At 35.6% G+C, this 24,095-nt stretch overlaps 2 protein-coding genes across 15 annotated transcripts; one reads left to right on the top strand and one right to left on the bottom strand.

The window, feature by feature from the left end:
• Window positions 1–1,453: 1,453 nt before the first annotated feature.
• LOC111019016 (AT hook motif-containing protein) lies at window positions 1,454–10,586 on the top strand. Of its 10 annotated transcripts, none has more exons than XM_088118850.1 (5): window positions 1,455–1,628; window positions 3,188–3,233; window positions 7,605–7,653; window positions 8,784–10,013; window positions 10,153–10,586. In XM_088118850.1, exons 4-5 carry the CDS (start codon window positions 8,841–8,843, stop codon window positions 10,291–10,293), a joined length of 1,314 nt encoding a protein of 437 aa, XP_087974976.1. In that variant the 5' UTR covers window positions 1,455–1,628; window positions 3,188–3,233; window positions 7,605–7,653; window positions 8,784–8,840; the 3' UTR covers window positions 10,294–10,586. The 10 variants fall into 10 exon arrangements, with proteins under 10 accessions (XP_022150997.1, XP_087974976.1, XP_022150991.1 ...); XM_022295299.2 differs by lacking the exon at window positions 7,605–7,653 and adding an exon at window positions 4,969–5,149 and having other exon boundaries at window positions 1,456–1,628; XM_088118852.1 differs by having other exon boundaries at window positions 1,466–1,577.
• Window positions 10,587–11,234: 648 nt separating this feature from the next.
• On the bottom strand, window positions 11,235–23,349 carry LOC111019035 (uncharacterized). 5 transcript variants are annotated; one of them, XM_022295324.2, is made up of 14 exons: window positions 22,970–23,101; window positions 22,785–22,817; window positions 22,510–22,631; window positions 22,248–22,399; window positions 21,416–21,569; window positions 21,035–21,069; window positions 20,640–20,715; window positions 20,510–20,540; window positions 19,858–20,036; window positions 13,667–13,924; window positions 12,675–12,773; window positions 12,475–12,525; window positions 12,020–12,107; window positions 11,235–11,818 (listed from the first exon to the last, which is right to left on the bottom strand). In XM_022295324.2, the coding sequence occupies exons 3-14, from the start codon at window positions 22,606–22,608 to the stop codon at window positions 11,640–11,642; spliced, it is 1,401 nt and encodes a 466-aa protein (XP_022151016.1). In that variant the 5' UTR covers window positions 22,609–22,631; window positions 22,785–22,817; window positions 22,970–23,101; the 3' UTR covers window positions 11,235–11,639. The 5 variants fall into 5 exon arrangements, with proteins under 5 accessions (XP_022151016.1, XP_087975099.1, XP_022151013.1 ...); XM_088118973.1 differs by lacking the exon at window positions 22,785–22,817 and having other exon boundaries at window positions 12,020–12,095; window positions 22,970–23,349; XM_022295321.2 differs by lacking the exon at window positions 22,785–22,817 and having other exon boundaries at window positions 22,970–23,348.
• Between the last annotated feature and the right edge of the window lie 746 nt (window positions 23,350–24,095).

Here is a 24,095-nt window from a genome sequence, read left to right as displayed (position 1 = left end):
CCAAATAGAATTCACAATTTATCAAATAGAATTCACAATTTATCAAATAACAAACAAAATAATATACATAAATATAATATTTTAAAAATAAAAAAACCTAAATAATTCTAATATTATACAAAAAAATAACATAAATAAAGTAAAAATTAAAAAAAATTACCTCAAGCCACGGGTTGTTGGGGCATCGGTGCGGCAGCAGCGAAGGAGAAGCTGGTGCGGGCGGCGTTCCCTCGACGTTGGACAGAAGAAGGGAGGGTGCGGGATCAGGCAGCGGCGGGGATGGACGGACGGCACAGATCGAGAGGCAACGGCGGACGGTGACGAGATCGAGCGGCGGCAAGGATGGATGGCTCCAACCGGAGCGGTGACGGCGGACGTGGCAGTGAGAGAGATGAGGGGTGGGGGCGCGAGAGAGAGGAGAGGAAGATGGAGAAATGGAGGAATGGAAAAGAAATACGATTTTAGGGCAACCTTTAGCGAATGTCGTCTCCAAAGGTTAAAAAATCGTGGCAAAAAAAAAAATTAAAATTTGCCGTTTGACCTTTTCGGCGACGAAATAGAAGTCGTCGCCGAAGATCGTTGGCGACGATACCACATTTTCGTCGCCAATTACGAGCTTCAGGGACGAAATTCTTTTTTCGTCGCCAAAAATGGGCGACTTTAGGTGACAAATTGTGTATTTAGTCACCACAAAGGTGCGCCATTTTTACCGCCAACAAATGCAGATTAAAATCATGTTTTGGAGACGAAATGAAGATTTCGTCTCCGAAAGCCATCAATTTTCGGCAACGAAATGTGTATTTCATCGTCAAATATGGGTTAAGGCGACGAAACCTGTTTTCGTTGCCAAAGCGCTCAATTTTCGACGACGAAATGTGTATTTCGTCGCCGAAAGATGAGTTAAGGCGACGAAATTCTCTTTGGTCGCCAAAGATTCCGTCGTCAAAAGTTAAAAGCTGTGATTGTGATTGTATGTACAGTCCTTCGGACTTCCTCTAGGTTGTCTTCTCCTTCCTTTCAAACGTCTTTTTAATTGCAAAAATTCTATAATTTCAAGGGTATAGTTGCTAAAATTTTATAAGTTTATAACTGATTTTTGTAATTTTATATTTAATTCTATATAAAGACAGTTTGCTTAAACCACCTAAAAAAACTATAATGGTTGCTATCCATTAACTTTTACAGGTAAAATTTAAACCTTCAAATTTAAATTAAAAATCCTAACAAGCTCTTTTAATTTTGAATGGTGGGTCATTTTGACGCTTTCAAAATGAGGTAATTTTTACCAATAACCCAAACTTTCATTTATTTCGAGAAGTTGGGTAATTTATTAAAAAAAGAAAAAAAGAGAACTAATTTTAATTTAATGTCATTAAAGACAAAAATTAAGCCTTTTTCTGATGTCACCTGTAAGGAAAAGGAATATTTTATTTTATTTTAACCCTCAAAATTTGAAAAACTTCATTTTTCTCTTCTACCTCAATCTCAGTCCTCTCTCCCCCGTCTCAATGGAAAATCTCGAGCTTTCTCTCATCAATATTTTTGCCCTAGCTTGGTTTTTCTCATGAATAATCCTGGTGCGTCACTGATTTCTTCTCTCAATTTCGTTCGTGCTAGTCCAAAGCCAGGTATGCCCGATTTTCGTCCAGATTTTACCCTTATTTCTGTGTACCTCGATTCCGCTTGGTTATGTTGGATTTTCGAAGAATGTACATCTTTTTCTTGGTGGTCTTGACGGTTTCTGTGGGGGGTTTTTCTTTTTTTCTCGATTGTAAGCTATTTCGATTTGATTCTGTGCATTTTTCTTACGGGTTTGTGGTTTTCTTCCCCGAAGACGGCTCTTGAGGTGCTGTTGATAGTTTTAATTTGGGGGTTTTCTTCAGTTCCACTATAATGGGTTTGTTGGATGAGGATTGTTTCGTCAATCCTGGTGGAATGAGTTTGTTCAAACAGGATTTCGAATTCTGCTGCATGCAATAGGTTTTCTCAAGGGTACATTTTCTTTTTATTCTGAGCTATGTTTAAAGATGGCGTTTGCGAGTTTGTTACCAGTAGTTCTTGTGGGTCCCTTTTTTTTCATTGGTGAAGAAGTGGTTCACAAATCTTGGTTCCAATATTATTTTTTCCTATTAACTTATAATGTTTAAGTTTGACCAGTTTTTTTTTTTTTCGGACTTTTATGGTAATTAAGATTTTGTTAGGAGTCTTGGGACCATGGGTTAGAAGAAAAGTTGCGCTTTTAAAAAGTTCGCTAATGGTTACTTTCTTTTGTAATTGGTCATTTCAGTTTTTTTGGTGACGGCTAAAACAATTGAGGAATAACTTAGCCCAACCTAGTTAGACATATTTATAGGAAAACATGTTTTGGAAATTTGCTTGACGCACAAATGATTTTGGTGGACTACTTTTTCACTTGTTCGGTAATTTTTTCAAGGGACAACTTAAAATAAATATTTAATACTCAAGGAAATTAATAAATGGGCACACTGATGAAAAGCAAAACTGTGTTTACATAATTAGAAATTGAAATGAAGGGGAGAGGAGAGGGAAGGGAGCGACATGCAGATGGGGCTAGGGTAGAGATTTTAATTCTCAGTCAAAAATAATATTTGAGTTTCTGTCCTTGAACCATAGCTGCCCTTAATTTTTATGGAAGTTTCGTCACTGTTCAATCTATATTTGAGTATTTCCAAACTGTGTAGCTTTTCTTCCTTTATGTGAAAAGTGTAGTCAGTTTGACAATAGTGAGGAGTATATTATTGTCATGAATAGGTAGAGGAAAAACTTAAATCTTGACAATAGCCTGCTGTATAATCTGAAAGATGATCTTAAATGTCTTGCAAAGATTTATAAACCGTGAACAAGTTAGGATGGCTTGTGCTAGTGAAAGTTCTTCCCGATGGTAGTAACTTTTAGGTGGGGTTTTCTCTCAACTTTTTTCATTAGCATAGTTTGTTTGTGCAATAATTGATTGGTATATAAAACTAAAAAATAATTTGTAGGAGAAATTTCTCCCTTGGCTAATTCATTTCATGATGTATTATTCAAACAATTTCTCTGCTCTCAATCAATCATTAAGGTCTTGAAGAGCAATAGTAATTTTTGGGATTTTTACATTTGTACTGACATTTGGGTTGTCTTGTTTTGTCTTTTTGACTTTCTTTTCCATTTTGGATTTTGTTTTTAGGTTGACGATATCTAGTGACGAGTGGTGTCTATAAATGGAACAGGAGGTGATCTTTGGTTTTATTTCTGTTCTTGTGTATGTGTTATTATAGAATTTTTGTTTGGAACCATAGCTGGCTTTAAATTTTTATGGAAGTTTCATCACAGTTGAATGTATATTTGATTATTACAAACTCTAGGTTTTCTTACTTACTATGCGGGTAGTAAATTTGACAAAGTTTCTATTTTGGAAATAGTGAGAATATATCATTGTCATGATTAAGTAGAGGAAAGACTTATATCGTGTTATGGAAGCTTGGTTTCTTATAAATAAATATATATATATCTTTTTAATCTCTAGAAGTTTTATCTGGAAAATGATTTTTGAATGACTTGCAAAGATTTATGAACCATAAACTAGTTTAGATAGCTGGTGCTGAGAAAGCTCTTCCTGATTGTTGTAGTTTTTAGGCGGGTTCTTCTATCTCCTATATCAAATGAAACCAATTATTAATATCCAAGCTGAAGTTAAGATCATGCTTATCTTGTAAAGGAGTTCTTTTGATGTCTTCTCAGCCTCCTTTATATTTTCTTTTGAAATATGTTGGTGGTTCGATCCTTAGGAAGTAACAAACATCTTTGATATTTTGCCAACGGCCATGCTTGAGTTTTGGTTTTAGTTTGCAATTAGATGCTTTCTGTACTCCTTCAATGTTTGTCTCCATCCGTTTACATCCCTTTCTAAGCATAATACCTTAGACTTGTTTGTTCATAACCTAGTCTTTGGATTGTACGGCATGAGTAGAGTTGAGCCCAATTTTCAGATTTGGAATTCACCTGAATTTGGTCTTCATAGTTTATCTCCAAACCTCTCTATTGTTCTCCTAGTAGCCACTGCACTAATTGATTAAGAGCACTTGGAAGACAAAGGTTAGCTTGGTTAGGATATAAAATACCTAACCTCACTCTTATCACACAAACAAAGATCTAAGGAATTTGAGGAGTCTCTCAGCTATTAGGGAGGAAATCAACAGTTTTTTATTTTTTATTTTTTTGGAACAACCACCATCCTTTATCTCATTGTGGCTGATGTGAGCAGATTTGTTTTCACTCTCAAAAGAAATATCCATCTTTATCACTCTCACATCAAGAAGTGGATTTGGAGCCCTATGGTGTTTAAAAATTCGGCTTTGAAGTTTTTTGTTTCCCCCTCGGCTGTTTTTGGCTTAAAATTCTCAGGAGCTTTGTTCTTTATTGGCTTACTCCTGGTATCTTTAGTTTTCTGTTCTCTTTTTGCTCCCTTTGGAATCTTGTATCCTTGAACATTTTCTTCCTTTTCATATATCAATGAAAAGTTTGTTTATTTTATTTTTTTAAAAAACTCACCTTTCTGACTTCTCTCATTTTGAACTCTAGGTTGAGCGCTACCCAGTTTATTCTCTCTTTCTTGTTTTTCCACCCAAATTCTCTTCGTTTTCAATTGCTTTTGCCTCAACCTCTTCTAGCCTTTTTCTTTCTAGTTTCAATTGATCAATGTGTACATCATGTGGGGACAGGGTACAAGAGTATACTTCTTTCCATTAAATGTGAAAGAATACCTATTTTGGAAACCATAACAAAAAAACACCTATCATATTGAAATGGTCTTCCAAGTAGGAGATGTCATGCTTCTATAAGGGCAATGTCACATAAGACTTAATCTTGGCTCCTCCCAGTTGCAAAATGTTTGTTGACTTGCTCATTTACCATGAGTTCTCCCCATGTGCTGAAGCTTGTATGGTTTTGGATGTGATTGTGTTTCAGGTTCAAACAAGATACTAAGATCCTAGGCTATGATACCAAATGATAAGAATCTCTTGGCAAATTGAAGCATCTTTGAATAATAACTGATAAGGACCAACTTACAACCACCAAAAGTCCCTGCTCAAAATGAGATCTGCCCCAAGGGAATATTGAAGAAAACAGGTTACTTGATAATCATTAGGTAAGGAAAACCAGTTCTTTACTCAAGGTTTGAACACTCCATAAGCGATTTAAAACATGCAATTTTAGAACAATTGCAAGGGGAATGGAAAACCGTTTGGATTTTAAAAGAAAAGTGCATTGCACAAGTTCATAAAGTATTCAAATGTGAATTACATCAAATGAGAACTAAGGCTTTTAGAGCCTAAAAGTTTACAACAGCAATATACCTAAACTAACCAAGCGCGTGAGCTTGACAGCGAGGTTAAAGCTAAGGATCAAAGTTGAACCTAAGAAGCCCTAATTAAGGCCACATCATCAGTCTAGGCAAAGACTCAAATACCCCTATTTAAACTAACCTTAGAAAGGGAATATTGGAAAGCAGTAAAGTTATATCAAAGCCCTTAAAATAAGATGTAGATCATAAATTTAGAAAGTTTGATCTTTTCTTTCTTTTTGAAAAGGTACCAACCTTTCATTGAGAAAAAAAATGAGAGAATATAAAGGGTCATACAAAAAGATAGCCCTAGCAAAAGGAGTCAAGCTAAACCAAGAAGGTGCTCCAATCTAAAAAAAAAAAAAAGACCTAACGGATAATAACAGAAGTCCTTAACCACCTAGGGAAACATGAAATCTAATGAGAGATCAAACCTTCTCCCAAGTTCTCTATACCCCTCTAAGTTTGATGTTGACAAGTATCCTATTTGAATTTTTGTGTGGCCCTCATTCTTCCATTAAAGATCTATATCATTTCCTTCATATCCTCCAAGCCAATGGAGGTCTTCAGTTCGTTGCCTTTGTAGTTCCTCTTGGTAGCTTATCACCATCTTGATCTTCTTTGGAATGCCGTTGATTAGCTTGGTGTCTTCACAATCTCTTGGAGGCATTTTTGAAGCTTGGATCTTGGTTTAATTTGCATCTAGAACTTATAGCTTTGATTCTTGGCCATCACACGGCTGGAGATTAATTTAAGTCTCTTGTTCATATCATGTAGCTACTCTTCTCATTCTTGAATCTGTGAGGATCCTATTAGGGTTAGTTTGGGAATAGTATTAGTATTATAGTTAGGGGCATTAGAGTAATTAGATAGAGATGAGTTTGTTATAAATAGTAGTAGGGAGGAAAGAAAGGTATATCGGAGAATAGTTAGTGTGATGAACTTGAAAGAGTTCTTTGGGAGAGAGACCCCTCTCGAAAGGCTAATGATATTTTAATTTCTCTCAGGATATTGCAGTATAGTTATCTTGGTTTGTTTAGTATATCTGGTATCCTTGCAGAATCCTATCTTTATTGCTCTTTCTCACTTTTGTAGATCATAGCTACTCTTGAATATTCTTGATCGACTTCAGGTTAAATCTTTGATTTGATTGTAGTTATTGCTGCCTTTTAGATTTGTTCAATTCGTAGGCTATCATTATTAGTCAATCAGATTACTATTTACTACCTTAATCCTTAGATTATTGAAACAAATCAGATTTAGTCAATTATAAAAGAACTAAGCAAGAGATATGCATGCTCTTATTTATTATTTAGTCCGTTAGATAAGAAATAAGCAAGAGATAGACATATCATATACCAGTTTATATTTATATATGCATGTTCATAGTAAGGGATAAGTATCAGGTAGTTGGCAAAAACATATTCGAAGTTGAATAGCTTGCCCGTCTATAAGGCACCAACACTTTAGTTTGGGCAATATGTATGTTCAGATGTGTTGAATACTCGAACACTTGCTGACACGTGTGGACACTTGTTAAGCACAATAAACACGTGTGAGGCAATAGTTGAACTAATTAAATACAAGTCCTACATTTGTTGGGCACATGACAAGCAATTATTTAGTAAACATGTACTGGACACTTGGTGGAGAAATACACATAAATGCAATAAGCATCATTGACTTTAAATTTTCTTTTTTGGTTAAGATATTAATTCATTTAGAAAATTGATAAGTTGGTTTGGATGCGTCTGGCATTTTGAGATAAAGTATTGTATCGTAAATGTAGAAGTACCATCCATGTTTAGCATGAGAATCATTGAATTGTATAGGAATAATATATATTATACTAAATGTGGCCATGTCTTAGATTTTTAGAAATTAACATATCATCATATCTGGATCTCATATCCGTGTTTGTGCTTCTTAGACTTCCTTTGTTGCTCTATGAAAGAATGGTTTTTTGTTTTCTGTTTCTTTTTTTTTACCTCAAAAAAGAAAAATGAAAATCTGAAGGTCAAACTGTTTGCCATGTGTTTTTTGCTTTTTTTTTATTCGGCTACATATGGTAATCTGGTAGTTTCCATTAGTTATTATTTGATTTCAAGTTTTACTTCAATTTGTGTGATTTTTTGCTTAAACGTGATTTTTTATATATACTTTTAGTTCCTAATGACTACTGTTAAAAAAAAAAAATCAAATAGAACCATTTATTTGTTCAATTTTTAACCATAGTGAGCCAAAAAATAAATATTTACAGACCAAGCCCACAAAGGACGCACAAGCATCAAACTATGTCAATCGGTTAGGTGAATTATTTATGGTTTATTTGATTCGATTTGAACTTTTTTTATAGAAGAAACAATTTCATTGATATTATGAAATTTTAAGTACAAAATGAGCATTACAACCCATTCCGAGGGAGTAGCGAAAAGGCTCTCTAATTGGATAACAAAGTAGAGATGTGATGAAAGAGGGGAACATTTACACTAGAGAGGGCCAAAAAAAGTAGACTCGAATACTCAATCAAAGGGGAGTTCTTTGTCACGGAAAATTATCCCTTTCCATCCAAATAGACCAAAACAAACCTCGAACAAAATGCATTCAAAGAATTATTTTTTCCTTGTCAAATGGGTGACCCGCTAAAGTGTATGTCATGAGGATGCTAGTATCATTGGGGACAGCATTCCGAAGAGAGATAATATTTTGTACCACATCCTTGATGAACAGTTGCAAGTGACAAAAATGTGTTTCTAATAGTCGTGGCCTTTATAGTCTTGCTAATGTTAAAGAACTTTTTTCTAATAGTTGTAATTTGTATTATTGGTGGTTCATATTTGGTGGATTTGGTGAAGTTTAATTAAGTTTAAGTAGTACAATTAAATGATTTTTGTAATTATTTACATTGATTAATTGGTATATTCTATGAAGTTTAATGAGTTATGACTCATTCCAATCCAACTAAGATTATATGATGGACTAAACCAAAACAATTGAGAGTTGAAGGATTAATATTGAAAAGTGGAGATTTTAGGGACTAAAACGAATTACCTATAAAAGCTTAGGGATCAAAATAGGAATTAAATTAAACCGAACCAGAGAGTATGTTACACAGAAAAAAGAATTAGCAATGATAGTGGAAGGAAAAATAACAATGATAGTGGGAGAATGTAAGACTATTTTAATGAAACAATTAAGAAGATTAATAACTATTAGGGGGCTCGTGTAGAATTTATATTCTGAAAGATCCCACATTTTAACATATTAAAGATTTGTCTCCCTTTTATACAATTGGGAGTGCTTTATGTAAACCCTCTTTGGGTCTTTGTTATCACTTTTGTAATTTCATCAATGAAATTGTCTCTTTCACAAAAAAAAAAAAAAAAAAAGATTTGTCTCCTTTTTGTAAGCTTGACATATACTGTACATTTTGCTGCAGGGGGAGGGAAGTAATCAGTTCTTCTGAACAAGCAACCATTTGTTGGGATTAAAGAGGATGAGTCAGGCTGACCAAGGAATCAGCTCTGATAACTTGGTTGATGTTCCCTTGAAGCGAAAACGTGGTCGCCCAAGAAAATATCCGAAGTTAAATTATGATGAGAGCCTTCTTATTGCAAAGAATAGAGGTAAAAAACATTTGGAGGCAATTCCTATTTCACCTGGTTCTGGAGTGAATGGAAACCAATCACATCCAACAATTCCAATTCAAAGCCCAGCTGACGGTATGCTGGGACAAGTTGTGTCTGGTGTCATTGAGGCAGTATTCGAAGCTGGATATCTGCTGTGTGTTAGGGTCGGCAACTCCGGAATCACTTTGAGGGGTGTTGTCTTTAAGCCTGGGCACTATGTTCCTGTTTCGGCTGAGAACGACGTAGCTCCAGATGTTCAAATGATCCGAAGAAATACAGTTCCTTTTGGTACCGGAAATCAAACCCACCACCGGTCTAAAAATGGAGAAGTCCCATCCCATGATTCATCAGGTGCCAAGCTGGGGTTCATACATACACCTTCGCATTCGAACTGGGATGCTTCAAAAGACAAAACTATATCGTCCATATTTGCCCAAATTACCCCTTCAGGAAGCTCAAGAGGTAATGTGATCCCAGTTGTGCTACAACCTGCTAAATCAACAAATGGACCCTCAGTTGCGAATGAATCATTTACAATTCAAACTACTGAGGTGGAATCCTCAAAAGGGAAAGAGGTTCTTGTAGGTACTTTTACCTCGAATGAATCAGCTCCCACCAACGTGACCATTGGGATTGAAAGCTTTCCTTTCCAACCCCAAACTAGCCAGCAGGTCCTACAAGATGATGCATCAATAGAAAATAATTCTCACAACCAATCTTCGGTGGTGGAAGTGCATGATTCAGAAGCTAAATCAATGACAATGCCTAGCACGCCTTTTGAGAATCTTGTGACTGAAGTGATCAAGAGAATTCAAGCCCCCTCTCTGTCAGCTGAGATCCAGACTGAGAATAACAAAGAAACTGAAAAATTGTCAGCTAAAGAATGTGAAGATAGCTCAGAGGTTGCAGCTAACATTGTGGATGGACCTTTGATGATTGAGCCCCTAAAAGCAGTGCAACCCCTTCCTGACAGTCCAGTGTCCATTCCCAAAGCTCTGGATGACGAGTCCAGAACTGGTAAAATGACTGAGCTGTTACAGGTAAGCAATACTTCGATGTTTATACTGATCTTAAGTCTTCGGTTACATTACTACTAATACTGATAACTTTTCTATATGTGGAACTCATTTGGTTAATGCCACTGCCAGCACTAATGAAGTAATATGCTCTGATGACAAGGTTTTGCAGGAAAACATGATGCAAAATCCAGAGCCATGGGCTGAAGTTCCGAACCCGGGTTTGATGCTGAAGTCAGATGAACCAGAGGAGTCGAAAACAGAGGTTGGGGATGAAGAAGCTAGCAACCAAAACCAGATCTGAGTAGAAAGTAATATTTTCGGTATAGGGAAGGGGTATCACAAGGTGTAGCTGTTTTCTGGATGCTACCTCACGTCTAATCTAACTTAGTGTAGTTGGATGTTTCATTAGAAAGTTAATACATTTTTCTAGTTGGGATATTTGGATATGGACATTTTCTCCTTTGTGGGAGTAAGGTAGCTAAGAGCCTTAAATTACAAGGTTTTTTTGGGCAGCTGGATTCAATATGTGGAAAAAAATTTCATTGCCAAATTGATCCATAAAAAAGGAAAAAGAAAAAAGAAAAATATTTGCTACCTGACCCTTTTTTTTTTCCTTTTCCTTAATAAGTTCAACAAGTGTGTGGATCAAATCTCGAATTTGAAGTGCGAGAAGGTAGGTAAGTAATACGTCTGATTAGTAGAACTATGCTCGTGTCGCTAGTGCAAATCAAATACTACTCTTTACCTTGAAATATATCTAACTTCATTTAATATATTCACTATTTGATTTCATGAAGTTTAAGTTCTAAGTAATATATTTTGAACTCATAAATTTTTAAATATTCTATTTTAAGTTTTAAACGTTAGATTGAAATAACAATTTTCAGTTATTGTCGCTGAATTAAAGTTTCAAAAAACTATTTAACTAAATTTTGACATCAGAGTAATTACTTCTAGAAAAAATATATGTAAGTATTTGAATTGGATACTGGAGTTTTTTTTGTAATTATTAGGATTAAACAGTAAAAATCTACTTTTTTTTATGTAAAGTTCTGAAACAAAAAAACACTGGAAAGTGATTCTGCCAAGTATTGATAAGAGTGGTTATAATTGTTAACTTCAAAAGCCAGCCATCAATGGTTCTAAACTTTTGTTACTAAAGCAAGAATTAACATATACATTTTATTATGGCAATGAAAAGGCTCGAATTTAATATCAAATTGAGCAAAAGCAACTATAAAATTATCTCTGAACATTGTAATCAGCAAGAGATCACATTTATTCAAGATGGCTACCAAAGTCAAAAGAATAGTATCCTGCCTTTTCTTTTCCTTTTCTTTTTAATTTTCTTCACACCTCTGTAATTTTAAACCAACTCATATGAAGGACAATGGCCACACAGTTCCCCTCCCTCACAAGAAATAATGCTCATCCTAAACAAATTTTAGTTCATCCTATACAAAGTTCAACAGACCTCATCCCACCAATCAAAAGAAAAATGTCTTGAATTGAATGGAAACAATGCATCTCCCTCCCACACAAGAAAATAAATGCCATTAACAGAACAAAATAGGAAAAAACTTTTGAGGACCAAAATTTTGCTAAGCTTGTGGTTGACTACACGAAGAATTAACAGTTGGAACAAATTCATGTGAACTTGGTGCTGAAGAATGCATTAGATCCTGGCATTTGCATTGGGCGATTCAGCGGGAAGGAAGGCTGCAAAATGGGAATGTGGTTTGGCACTGCGGCGAGCGGTTGGTGTCCACTGGCCATAAATGGCGGAGGAACACAAAACTGCAATGCCTGCTGTGCTGCTGCAGTTCCTGCATTTGTAGAGGACACCATTTAGATGAAGAAGGCAAATAACAAGTTCAAATTGATGTATTATTTAGATCACTTTTGAACCGATGCGTTCCCTCTTCCGATAAAGAAGCATCATCTTTAAAAAGAAAAAACCAACACTCATGATAAAAGTTTAGCAATGCATCAAGATGCTTGTCATCAATCAGGAAAAAGAAATTCACCTTGATGTTTTGGGTATTGAGCTGGCTGTGTTGTCAACAAAGGGCAGGGTGATACCGGTGAGACGACTGTTGTACCCTGAGCCAAGTCCTTCAATATGTGACAAAGATAAATAAACACTTCGGAAAGAGAGAAATAAAAATGAGAAAAAAGGGATACAGAAACCAAAAAGAAGTAGAATATTAAGGCAGAGGAAGATGCAACATCATGAAAACAGATTACAAATAATTGGCCTTTAGGAAAAACCAAAGAGCTTCAACCATAAAGATTGAAAATATCAAAGCAAAACATACATTCTTCACAAGTCAAACTCCAAGTAGATATTAAACTGCTCATGGCATCAAGAAACATAAAGTGAACAAAGATATTAACTCAACAAGGTCAAATAATTCAAGGAAGCAATAAAATTGATGGAGGATGGTTTATACTTTTAACAAATGGGACACTAAATGCTTACATGGGAGACAGGGTGCACATAAACAAGTTGCCCAAAACGTCCAACCATAACCTGTAACAGTCGAAGTTAAGGGGCAGAGATTAGCAACAGATATGACCATCTGGTCATGAATACATTTATAAAAACGTTCTAATATTCTCACTAAAATTGCAACCATGTGGCAATAAACTAAATTGAAAGAAAAAATGGTTTTCACTTACTGCTTGAGAATTTGGGGGCCCAAAGGTTGGGCCAGCCTGGAGAGGATACTGACCAACATATCTAAGTGGCTGCGTCCTGGTTCCCACATGTCCCACCATCTGCAGTAAAGATAAAAGAGAGAACTCGGTTCAGCAAATTTGTAGAAAAAAGTTTATTACCGCCATTGCCCTGAAATTTCCATACTGCTATTACCGGTAAGGTGAACTCTATAGGAAATATAATATAACTAATAAACTAAATTATTACATGTGGCTCGTTATAATAGCAAAGTCTCAGTACAACCATTGTGCTAAAATTGTTTCCATCATTAATCATCATCACGCATTTTCACCACTTAATCTTAGTCACTAAATTATCGTTAGAAATGCCAATAGAAACATTCAAGGAAAAACATGCACATATGTTTTTTCTTATCTGATACTTAAACCAATATTTTTTATCTGAACAATTATATCAATTAGATGTAATCAGGTTGAAACTAACAAACACCTTAAAATAATCATGGAGTTCAGATTCTGAATGATTCCAACTAGCTGAAAAATAATCTCAAGTAATTAGAGATACTTAGACCCTCCCCTCTTAAGATCACTCCAGCCTGAACCACATTAAACAATTGCCTACCTTCATCGCTTCCCCCTCACTCTATCTAATAACAAATTCATACTAACCAATTTCTTATCTAATTACTGATATACGGTTACTATACTATTAATATTCCTAATTACCAAAGACATTCCTCCATCATTAAATCTCTGATGCCCAAGATATATAAAATATAATTATTAAAGAACTGATCTTATAAATTAAAATTAAAATTTCCAGGGAGAGACAAAGATGTACGAGTCCATATTCAGACTCTGGGTTAGCTTTCATATATTTTGGTTGTGAGAGAGAAACAGAAACTAGACAAGCTTATTTAGGACCCAAAAGGCTATATGGATAATTTGATAAGAAAAACTGATAAAGAGAAACCTGCCCAAACAATACGTACAGGTTGCGAAAATTGAGCAACATTGCCACCAAAACCAGCTATTGAGTTGCCATAAGGGACAAACTTTGCGGGAGGCACAGATGAACGAGGTACAAAAGGACTGAACTCCACCTCTGGCTGTGCAACAGCCACAGGTACTACTGGTGAGCTGTTTGAAATGTAAGCCACGTTTGCAACCACCGGTGTTGCAGGAGATGCTGTCATGTTGTTTGCAACAGATGGAGAGAAAAGTTTCGCTCTTGGATTGAGCTTAAATTCCTGCAGAAGTATAAATAGAAGAATTATATATCATTAGTTATGAAAGACGAAATATCAAGTTTGGTCTTAGTTGGAAAACCTAAAATAGTACAGGATTTCTCATTGTAGATATTCTTTTTTATAGAAAAACAGGAACAGGAACTTTACGTGGACATATTGAAAAGTTACAAAAGTGTAGAACCCCTTGGAAAGGAAACAAAAAAATCCATAATTAAAGTTAATTACGGAAGGGGTATAATTTATAAATAACTTGTGTAAAGAGCCATCAAAGAGAATCATTAAACCAAGCCTTTTCAACTACGTTCTCCCATTTTATTCCCCCATTTGCAAAAATTCTGTAATTCCTTTCCAAACATAATTCTGCTTTTAATAGGTTTTCCAAGCAATTTTAGACTCTTTCTTCTTCTCCCAAACCCCTGCCTGCCATTTGCTGCGAATTTCTTCATGGGTTGTGAAAACCCCATCCAACATTTAGGAGATTTGGAATTGAATACCGGCATTTTGAATTAAACTCACACTGGAACAAGCCACGTTGACTTCCTTACTTGGCTTGACATAATACCAATGTTTTAAAAGGCTATTGAGGCTTACGCCTTGAGGCTCGTCTCGAGGCAAGGTTCTAACTTTTAGCCTCGAGACTTACACCTTCTTTGAACCATAAGAGGCTTACGCCTCTTTGAAGATGCACTGAGAACTTAAAGTCTTTATGCCTCGTGTAATGATTAGAACAATATTAGTAATTTGCCCAATTCTTACAAAATATAAAGGTTTCTTTGCATATGGAATGCGCTCTAGGAGTGATAACAATTCAATCTATTACTACTTTTACTACCTAGACTTTAAAAACATTGGAAACAAATTTTATAGAATAATTCAATCCTATTAGTGATAATATTAGGATTTTTATTTAAGTTGTAATTAATAGGTGATTTTTTTATATTTTTATATAACTATTATGTTTACAATACTTGATCATACAAATTTTAGATTTGTATAATTCTTTTAATTAAAATTGAGGCTTGCGCCTCATACCGCCTTAAGGCTTACGCCTCGCCTCTTCAAGAGGAAAAGCCTCAAGGCTGCCTTTAGCCTTTTAAAACATTGATAATACACACAAGTTTGAAGGAAGTGCCAATTTGGGTATTCTGTAACTATATGAGGCACTTAATGATTTAAATAAGCAACTCCCCTAGAAAGTCTCACCTTTTATGGTACCGTACCTTTCCACACCAGCGTAATCAAATTTTCCTCTAGAATATCTTCCTTTTACATTAATTTCCTAACAGGTGATCAGATTGAGAAACGGCGAGACTCTTCCAAGGTCATACCTTTATGCTTCCCAATCTCTTGGAAAGTGCCCAACTTTCCAAACATATTCTTGTATTCCTCTAAGTTTCCATCCTTAGAGGTTTTAAGTGTGGATAAGAACTCAGTTCAATGACTTCCAGTCCTTTGATGACACCCTTTTATCCTTGCTTAATTGGCAGATCCTACAATGATGAGCAGTCTCTTCAAAATTATTCTTATCTTTAAGAAAAAGTTTTATCCAAGATATAATTAATTATTTTTTTTAACAAGAAACAAAATGAACTTGTTCCCATTCAATAGTCAAGAATTCTTGGCGGTATCGAGCTAGAATAATCTGTTCTTCCTGAATACTTGGATTCAGTGCCAAAGAATTTCCTGTCGCTACCATATAATATTCATCTCGACTTGGTGACAAAATAAAGCATCCACACTTTTTTTTCTCACTCAGAAATTTCATAAAATGGAGTTTCTAGAGATCCCCAATGATTAATCCTTGCATGAATCGCTAATGATCCAATAAGTCCAACATTAATTCCTTTAGACACGTCAATTGGGCAAATGTGTCCATAATGACTAGGATGGATATCTCGTATTCGAAAACTGACAGTTCGCCATGTCAATCCTCCTCATCCCAACATCGTCAGAGATGGCTTAGAACCAATAGTTCATTATCTAATGAATTTTTCTACTCTAGAACTCCACCCAGGAGTTATCAGTATTCATCAAATATGTTCCTATCTAACAGAATGTTATAGGATCAAATGACAAAGACATTGTTGAGTGATATGAACCTCCAACATATTCTAAGCAAATACAAGTCAACTCAAGATTCATTCAAGACAAGAGCATCAATTATGGAACTCAAGTTCATGCTACATTAAATGAGACTTATTTAATTCTTTATGGTTACAAAACTCTTGGTTTGCTAATTTCATCTTTAATTTTCAGATTTATGATGTATTTAAGTTTTAAGACTTTTCATTTACCTTTTTAGATTACAATTAGTTAATGGTTGTTTATGGCATTGTTGGACTTAAGTGTTCCAACCCTTCAAATGCCCATATGTTACTTTAAGGACTATTTTGAAGGCCTATATATAGCCATGTATGTCAGATTTGAGAATATAGAATTGAGATGTAAGGAAATGAGCCTTTGAGCCTTTGAGGCTTTCTTTTAGCCAAGAGCTAATGTATTTTACAATCTTGTGATAGTTTGCATGTTTACAATATTCAAGTGAGACTTGATCTATCTTGCTTGTGGAGTGATTTGGATCTCAAACAAGGAACAAGTTTTCTTGCCTTGAGATATTTGATCAACAAGGTAATCCGATTTTTACTTTCCTTGCCCCTTGGGTTGATTCCTTAATCGTTTTTTGGGATTTTTGGGATTGAGTTCTATGGGTCTTGTTTGATAGCAATGTTCTTAGATCCAATTCTCAAGGGTTTCTTAGCATTGAGAAAAAGATGGCATTTACCTTGAGATAAATAAAAAGAAACAAAAAATGTTGAATGATACAAATTCTCGTTGGGAGTGAAAAGAGAACAAACTAAAAAGGTAATATGAAAGCCCACATAAACGTTTAGATGCGGTTTTGATCCTCATTAGCCTTCTATCTTGTCTTGATCCTCCCATCGAATAGAAAAATGGGAAGAACAAGTGATTTTGAACCTCATATTTCTTTTGTCTTCTTCAACCTATAGAATGTTCATTATACCATATAGTAGCATGGAAGTCACCACCAATGCACCAGGGTTTGTCACAACAAGAAAGTATAGATTCAATTTCATTTCATAAACCACAACAAGGTGACCCCCCATCTCCCTTTTTGTTGGGGATGCACTCAGTCGCTTGATTCATTTTTGTAAGGAAAAGAATATCTTGAGAGGTTTCTCTTTTGGTCACAATGAGGTGGAGTTAACCCATCTTCAATATGCTGACATGTGCTAATTTTCAGCCTTGATCTCCCAAATATGTTGACTAAGTGGTGGGGATATTCTCAATATCTTCATGCTCGCTTTTGGCCTGTCTCTTAGTGTGGGGAAGACATCTTTGATAGGCATCAACTTTGAGGACTCTATTGTAACGTCATGGTGTAGTATTTTCGGGTGAAAAGTGGAGTTCTTGCCCTGCTCCTATTTGGGCTTTCCTTTGGGAGGCAACCAGAAGGCGGTCAACTTTTGGGAGCCTCTAGTGGACAAGATGAGAGCCAAGCTTGATAAATGGTGGAACTTGCTCTTGAAGGGAGGTAGACACACGTTCGCACAATCGGTGTTGAATAGTCTTCTAGTTTACTATTTCTCTATTTTGGAAGCCCATAAGGCTGTGGTGTTGTCTATGGAAAAGCTGATGAGGGACTTTATTTGGAACGGGGGCAACAATAAGAAAGGCAACTCCCTTGTAAATTGGAACGTGGCTTCGCTTCTCCAGAAACGAGGGCTCGAGGTGGGGTCTTTAAAATAGAGAAATCGATCCCTTCTTCATTAATGGCATTGGAGATTTGCCCATGAAGAAAACAGCCTGAGGAGGAGGGTCATAGGAGCTATTTACGGAGTTGAGGCTCATGGTTGGATGACTAAACCTTCGAAGGTTTCAGCTAGAGGCCGCCCATGGTCGGACATTGATAAAATTAGAGGGGTGTTTTGGAAAATGGCTTCCTTCAAAGTCTCCAAGGGGGATCGAGTGAGATTCTAGGAGGATGAATGGATCGACACCTCTCCTTTATCTAGTAGCTTTCTGGAGTTCTATAGGATTTCGTCCAAAAAAGAGTGTGGTGGCTGATTGTTAGTCCACTCTTCTCTTACTTGGGATTTGGGGTTGAGGAGCTGAACTGCAGTACTTCCTTCGAGAATAATATAATGCAAAAGCCTGCTTTAATTTTCTTCTTGGAGCGGAACCTTTCTTAAACAAGAGGGGAATAATGGGAAGATCATATTTAAAACATTAATGGCTTGAACATCCAGATCCAGTTGTATTGCTATGATAATGTCCCCAAGGACTTACAATTGGCCTCCTCATCTACCAAAGGTTCAATTATAGTCTCAATCACCATTGATGGAAGTGCATTTAGATCAGATGACTTTTCATCTTCCGCATGCTGTCTACAACACTTTCATTAGTCTATCATTGATTTTCAAATCGTGCATGGAATAACTTCCACCAACTTCCTTAATAGGGTCGGTTGTTGTTTCATCTTCCTCATCAAATAGCAAAGGTACAAAAAAACCCTAGTGACTCTTCATCTTCCAAAACTTTTTGAATCCGATCAATGTTTAGCTTAAAATTCAACTCCTTCGAAAATGCAGTTGGAATTAGTTGTACTATCTCAAAGGTAAAAAGAAGTGGCTAATGGATTTGGTGTAGAGCCAATGAGAGCATCTTCCTTAATGAAAACTAGGGTCTCCATCCATGGTCTAATGTGTTCTGGGTCAATGAGCAGCATCTTCCTTCATGAAGTGGCTGAAGGTTTTAGGTGTAAAGTCAAGCAGTCGCTCTAGAGAGTTGGTGCTCAAGCCAGGGTTAAGCGTCAAGAATCAAAAGCCCTTGGAAGTCAATGTTAGAAAGACTTTTTTTTTCTCAAATCTGTGCAAGATCAAGATGCTTGATCTTCTGGGAGGTCTAAAATACTCAAATTAAGATTCATCGAAGGATCTTATGTCTTTCTACAAGTTGGTGTGTGATGGGTAAACTTAAAAAGAGGATGAATTGGCGGACCACCTCTTTTCCTTTCACCTTTAGTACCTTTAAGAGTGCAATTGTGGAGGAAAAATTTCTCCAAAATTTTCAATTGGTCTTACAATTGTCTAGGCTCAGAAGGATTAGGAGAAATTTATTGTACTCTCTTTTGTGTTGCCATTATTTGAAAAAGAAAACCAAATTTTTGTTTCCTTCGGAAGGTTTATTTATAAAATAATAGGAGATTCTTCCTAGGTGAAAAAAAGGAGATGGAAATTTTATGGTGTTTTTGTTTATTCAGGTAGTACTTTCTATAATGACTTTTGCAACTATGGCTATGGCTCTTCTTTGATTTGTGCAAATTGGAGTGCGTTTTTGCAACTCCTTTTAACTTTTGTAGGCTTTTGGCCATCCAACCAATAAATTTTTGTTCCATCAACAAAAAAAGGCTCCAAGATAAAAAGTTCTTAGATTCAAGGAAATTGTACTCATTTGAAGGAAGTTTGGCTGAGAGGAGAAGAATTTTTTACATATAAATCACAATGATAAATTTTGAACCACCGCTGGCATATGATCTCTAACATAAAAATTGAACCAATAAAATGGATGAAGGTTTTTCTTTTTATGAGAAACCAAGCTTTTATTGAGATAAATGAAAGAATACAAAAACAAGCGAGAGGGCATACAAAAATACAGTACAACAAAGGAAGCCTCAAAGCTTACTATACAAAAAGGGTCTCCAATTCAAAATGATGACTTAGAGAATAAGTAAAAAATCCTTAGACACTAACGCCCTCAAACAGAGACTGTTTGAGCATTAAAAGTGCCCAACCTAAAAAGGAAGGTATATTTTAACATCATCCAAATAAAATAATAAGTATCTAGAAATGTCCCATTAACATCCTACCTTTCAAATATAGGAGTGATAGTGATGAGTTGATAATGATATGTACCTTGGAACTTTTATTGGATTCTGAACCATGAGGAGAGGCTACGTCGATTGTCGATGTTATAGAACTATGACATGAGTCCATGCTACTATCAATGGACGAAAGTGAAGAAGTTGATACACCGACTGAAAATGCATTTGGAGTAGTGTTGGCTGAGGTGGGTCTTTCAATGCATGGTTTCTCTATTTTAACAACAGTGGGAGAAGAACCATTAGATACTGTAATCAATTCTTTTATGTCATTATTACATTATTTTCTTCTCATAATTCACTTTATTAAGCATAAAATCCACTGCGTATAAAGAGTCTACAATTCAAGTAGGCAAGAGATAATAAACATTTCAAGTCCACTCTAAAGAAGGGTATTTGAAAATTATATAGAAAACCATAGGTTTCCGAACCGACTAATCCCAAGAGACAACTACCTAATCCTGCATCATTTGATGTCAAAAAATTCATCAAGTATTTAATATCTATCTCAGCTTAGGCAAATTGCAACTAAAACTAATGATGCAATGTCATTAGCAAAATCAATCTTCAAAATAAGAAACCATCTGCAAGTATATTGTGCTTCTATATTGAGGTACCCCTTCGTACATGACTTAATAACCAAATCATATATGAGCCAGATATCATGAATAGCACTTGGAACGTACCACTTGATATAGAGGATTGAACTCGATCAACCTATAGAGAAAAGTAGTCAGTTTTAAAATTAGTCCACACCCAGATGAAAAATATAATCCTCGAGAAAACTAGGGTCCTGAATAAGCCTACTAGACTTACATTGACTCCTTTATGCAAGTCAAATTCCTGACTGTGATCATCCTTCTCCCTTTTTAATTGGTTGTCTGGGTCCTGTCTGTCAAATAATGTAACATAAACCCAAAGATAAGGAAATTTGACTGAGACGAGAGTAATTAGTTGCAAAGTAAAATCAAACCAACAGATTTATCAATCTCAAATAGAGTAAGAGATCCATATGTCACACAGCACGTTCCCTATTTGGTATGAATTGTCTCTTACCCAAAATAATAATAACAACAACAACAAAAGAACTGACAATAGTTTATGAACCACATCTACTTTTGATGCGATCATGGGATAAGCCCTAATTGTTTGCTGGACAACCATAAAACAAGAAACATATTTTGGAAAAAGAGAAGTTACTTCCTTCATACCTCCAATTGATTGCAGCGTCAGTGGCATCTTCAGGCTGCAAGGAGGATGGGGGGAAGGCGGAGCAATTACAAATAGGAAAATGACAAACTTCAAAACAGAGACTAACATGCTTAAATAGCATGCCTAAGAAATAACTCAGACAATAAGTTAGCTGTGTAGGCGTGTTGGGTGAATACTACTTATTGAATACAAACTGTAGATATCTTAAGGAGTCAAATCTTAAAAAATACATGAGCCATTCTTTTTAGGAAATGTTTAAACACGTGAGTCATTCTTAACTATCCTTTTAATAGGGTCATTGCTCCATTTAAACTTTTACTTTCAAAAGCATACTCTGCGTGAGTGAGTTTCTACCATGCAACCAAGGCATTAAAGTTCACCTTCTTGCAATTAATCCTTTCCCTTTTCTGCTGTGCATCCCCCTGGTTGCTCTCAATGTTATCTCGCAAAAGCTGTCTAACATCGCTATGCTTCCCAGTTATAGTAGGCACTGAACCATGAGCAAACCCATTTTGATCTTGGACCAAGTTGCTGCTTTTAAAAGTGAAATGTGTGGTTGGTAGTCACGCCGATAAAACTAAGCACATAAATCAGAGTAGAAAATAATTGAAGAACCTTCTCCCATCTTCAAATATGGATTATTAAGCAACAGGTTATGGCTTTCTAAATGACGCCCACAACTCAATCATGCAATAATTAATAATTTCCTGAAGCTAATTTCATGTAGTTGATTTAGTATTGCAAGGATCTATCTAGTATATATGTAAAACCAAGTAGGAGAGAACAGAATATACTTTCCAAAAAAAATCAAGAAGAAACAAGATCATTTTGAAGACAGCGTAACCTTCTCAATCATGGAAAAGGCACTCTTTTAAGGACAAAACCCTCAGTTCTAATTTTATGTAAGAGGCTGAATTGACTCTATTCCTTATCATAGATTGCAATACCTTTTTGGTAAGTTAATCTGTAGCTAATTTGTTTTCACGTAATAAACAAGGTTGCATTAGTACCAGCAGTGACCTTGAAAACTATCTTCCAACAACAACCATGCTTTGTGAGGAACATTTATTACTAATATCAGTCCAAATGCCACTGACAAAAGAATATCTGTTTTTTTTCTTATAAGAAACAAAAGAATATCAACCTCCAAAATTTAGACCAGATTGCTCTTTGTCCATCATATAAATATACAATGTCACAATGGGAGTATACCTTATTTGATTAATCTGACTCCCCTCCTTGAATGACTCCATACATGTCTTAGCCTCCACCGTTGGAAGCAGTGAAACAGGAACATTGGCCATGGCTTCATTATCATAACCAACCAAACTTTTGGAAAAACTACCAGCCGGGAGTAGAACTTCCTGTACATTGGAAATAGCCCAGAACTCAATATGACCTAGATTTATACTAAATTAAATTAAATAAAATGAGAATTAGGAGAAGCAAAATAAAAGTGACCCTAATTACATACCGTCGCGACAACTTGAACAAGATCACCAGAAAGAACAATAAGAGTATCAATTACAGCGCCATCATCGACATTCACATTCCTTTTACCCTTTTTTGTCATCCTAGCTTTCTTCAGAACAACGCCTAGCAAAAATACAAAGATTGATTCCATGACCATCGCCGTTTCACGATGTATAGGAAAAAGCAAAGGGGTTGGATCGAAGTAGTTTCTAATAAAAACATCGAACGATTAAATCGCATCGTAAAACATCAAAGAAAAGGTCAAAATCTACGAACTTGATCAATGGTAATTTCTAAACATTCAGCAATCTTTTCATCCATCCCATCAATGCCCAGATCAAAATTCGGATCCAATTCACAATCAGGGTCACCGGCAAACCCAAGACACAATTCACATAAAGAATGAACACAAACACAAGCATTCTAACAAATAATAGATGAAGAAGGTTAGGAAAACACACCATATTCATTGTCGAGACAGGCAGTGTGGAAGATGCCGGAATAGACAGAGCCATCTTTGACATGAACCTCAACGGGAAGGCCAATGAGGCACATGGTGGCAAAGAGTAAGGCCTCGCTGAGCGTGGAAGAACAAGTCTCATCTTCCGAAAAATCCCTGTTTCTGCAACCCATATGCCAGTTTCTGTGTGTGATTGGCTGATCCCTCGGTGTTTGGTTTCGTTTCAAATCTCTGAGTGAAAGGAAAAGGGTTGGTGTTGCAGAAGAAACAAGATCTAATGGAGAAGACGACGAGAGGAAAATGGAAAATGGAAACGAAGACGAAAACGAAAACGAGAAGTTTTTGCTGTTGCGTTACGTGCTATGCGTAATGCTTCACTGTCTTCGATTTCTAGAACCTAATTTACTATTTTCTTCTTTTTTTTGCACGCCTACCCTCAATTCTTCTAGTATTACCATTCTGCCACATACCTTTGAATTTTTTCCCCAAATACAGCATGTGTGCGAGCGAGGAATCGACTCATAACCGTTTGGTCGGAGATGGATTTCTTTTGAGTTATGTTCAAATTGATACTTTTAAATTTATTGTACTAATTGTCATTATAAAAACTATCATGGTATAGTCTAGTGGTCAATAAGGGCCAAGGTAAATAGTAAAGAATTAGGAGTCGTTTGTTTTTTGGTAATGTAGATGTCCGACATCATGTAATATTTCAGTTGTTCGGAACTTTAGATGTCTGGCATCTTTAGATGACCACGTCTGTTTCGTAAGAAAATATATAAGGATATTTGGGAAAATATGGATATAGCCACGTTTGTTTTACAGTATTTATTCACGAGAATGTTCTAAATTTGTATAATGTTCCAAAAATGTCATTACGAATATTCATATAATTTATAAATTAATCCAATATAATTTGCATTTATGTAATAGATTTTTTTAATTAATTTAATATTGTGATTTTTTATATTAATTGTATATATATTAATTTTTTATGTGATTAGGTAGAATTATAAGACTTTTTAAAAAGTAATTAACGTTGAATATAAATTTCATTTTCAACTTTAATATTTTCCAAAATATACAATTATCTATACTATATTAAAATGGGAGGATCTCGGACAAAC

The sequence above is a fragment of the Momordica charantia genome (genome assembly GCF_013281855.1).
Source record: "Momordica charantia cultivar OHB3-1 chromosome 10 unlocalized genomic scaffold, Mcharantia_2.0 BLBB01000010.1, whole genome shotgun sequence".
Lineage (NCBI taxonomy): Eukaryota > Viridiplantae > Streptophyta > Magnoliopsida > Cucurbitales > Cucurbitaceae > Momordica > Momordica charantia.
This window is presented reverse-complemented; position numbering and strand designations above follow the sequence as displayed.

Bases quoted from the DNA above. Each gene is read 5' to 3' on its own strand.
- LOC111019016 (XM_088118850.1), top strand. From the start codon at position 8,841: ATGAGTCAGGCTGACCAAGGAATCAGCTCTGATAACTTGGTTGATGTT. The intron at 10,014-10,152 runs GTAAGCAATACT...TCTGATGACAAG, and splicing joins AAATGACTGAGCTGTTACAG to GTTTTGCAGGAAAACATGAT.
- LOC111019035 (XM_022295321.2), bottom strand. From the start codon at position 23,141: ATGGGTTGCAGAAACAGGGATTTTTCGGAAGATGAGACTTGTTCTTCC. The intron at 13,925-19,857 runs GTACATATCATT...ATACTTCTGCAG, and splicing joins AATCCAATAAAAGTTCCAAG to GAATTTAAGCTCAATCCAAG. The intron at 12,108-12,474 runs GTAAGCATTTAG...CACATATTGAAG, and splicing joins ATGTGCACCCTGTCTCCCAT to GACTTGGCTCAGGGTACAAC.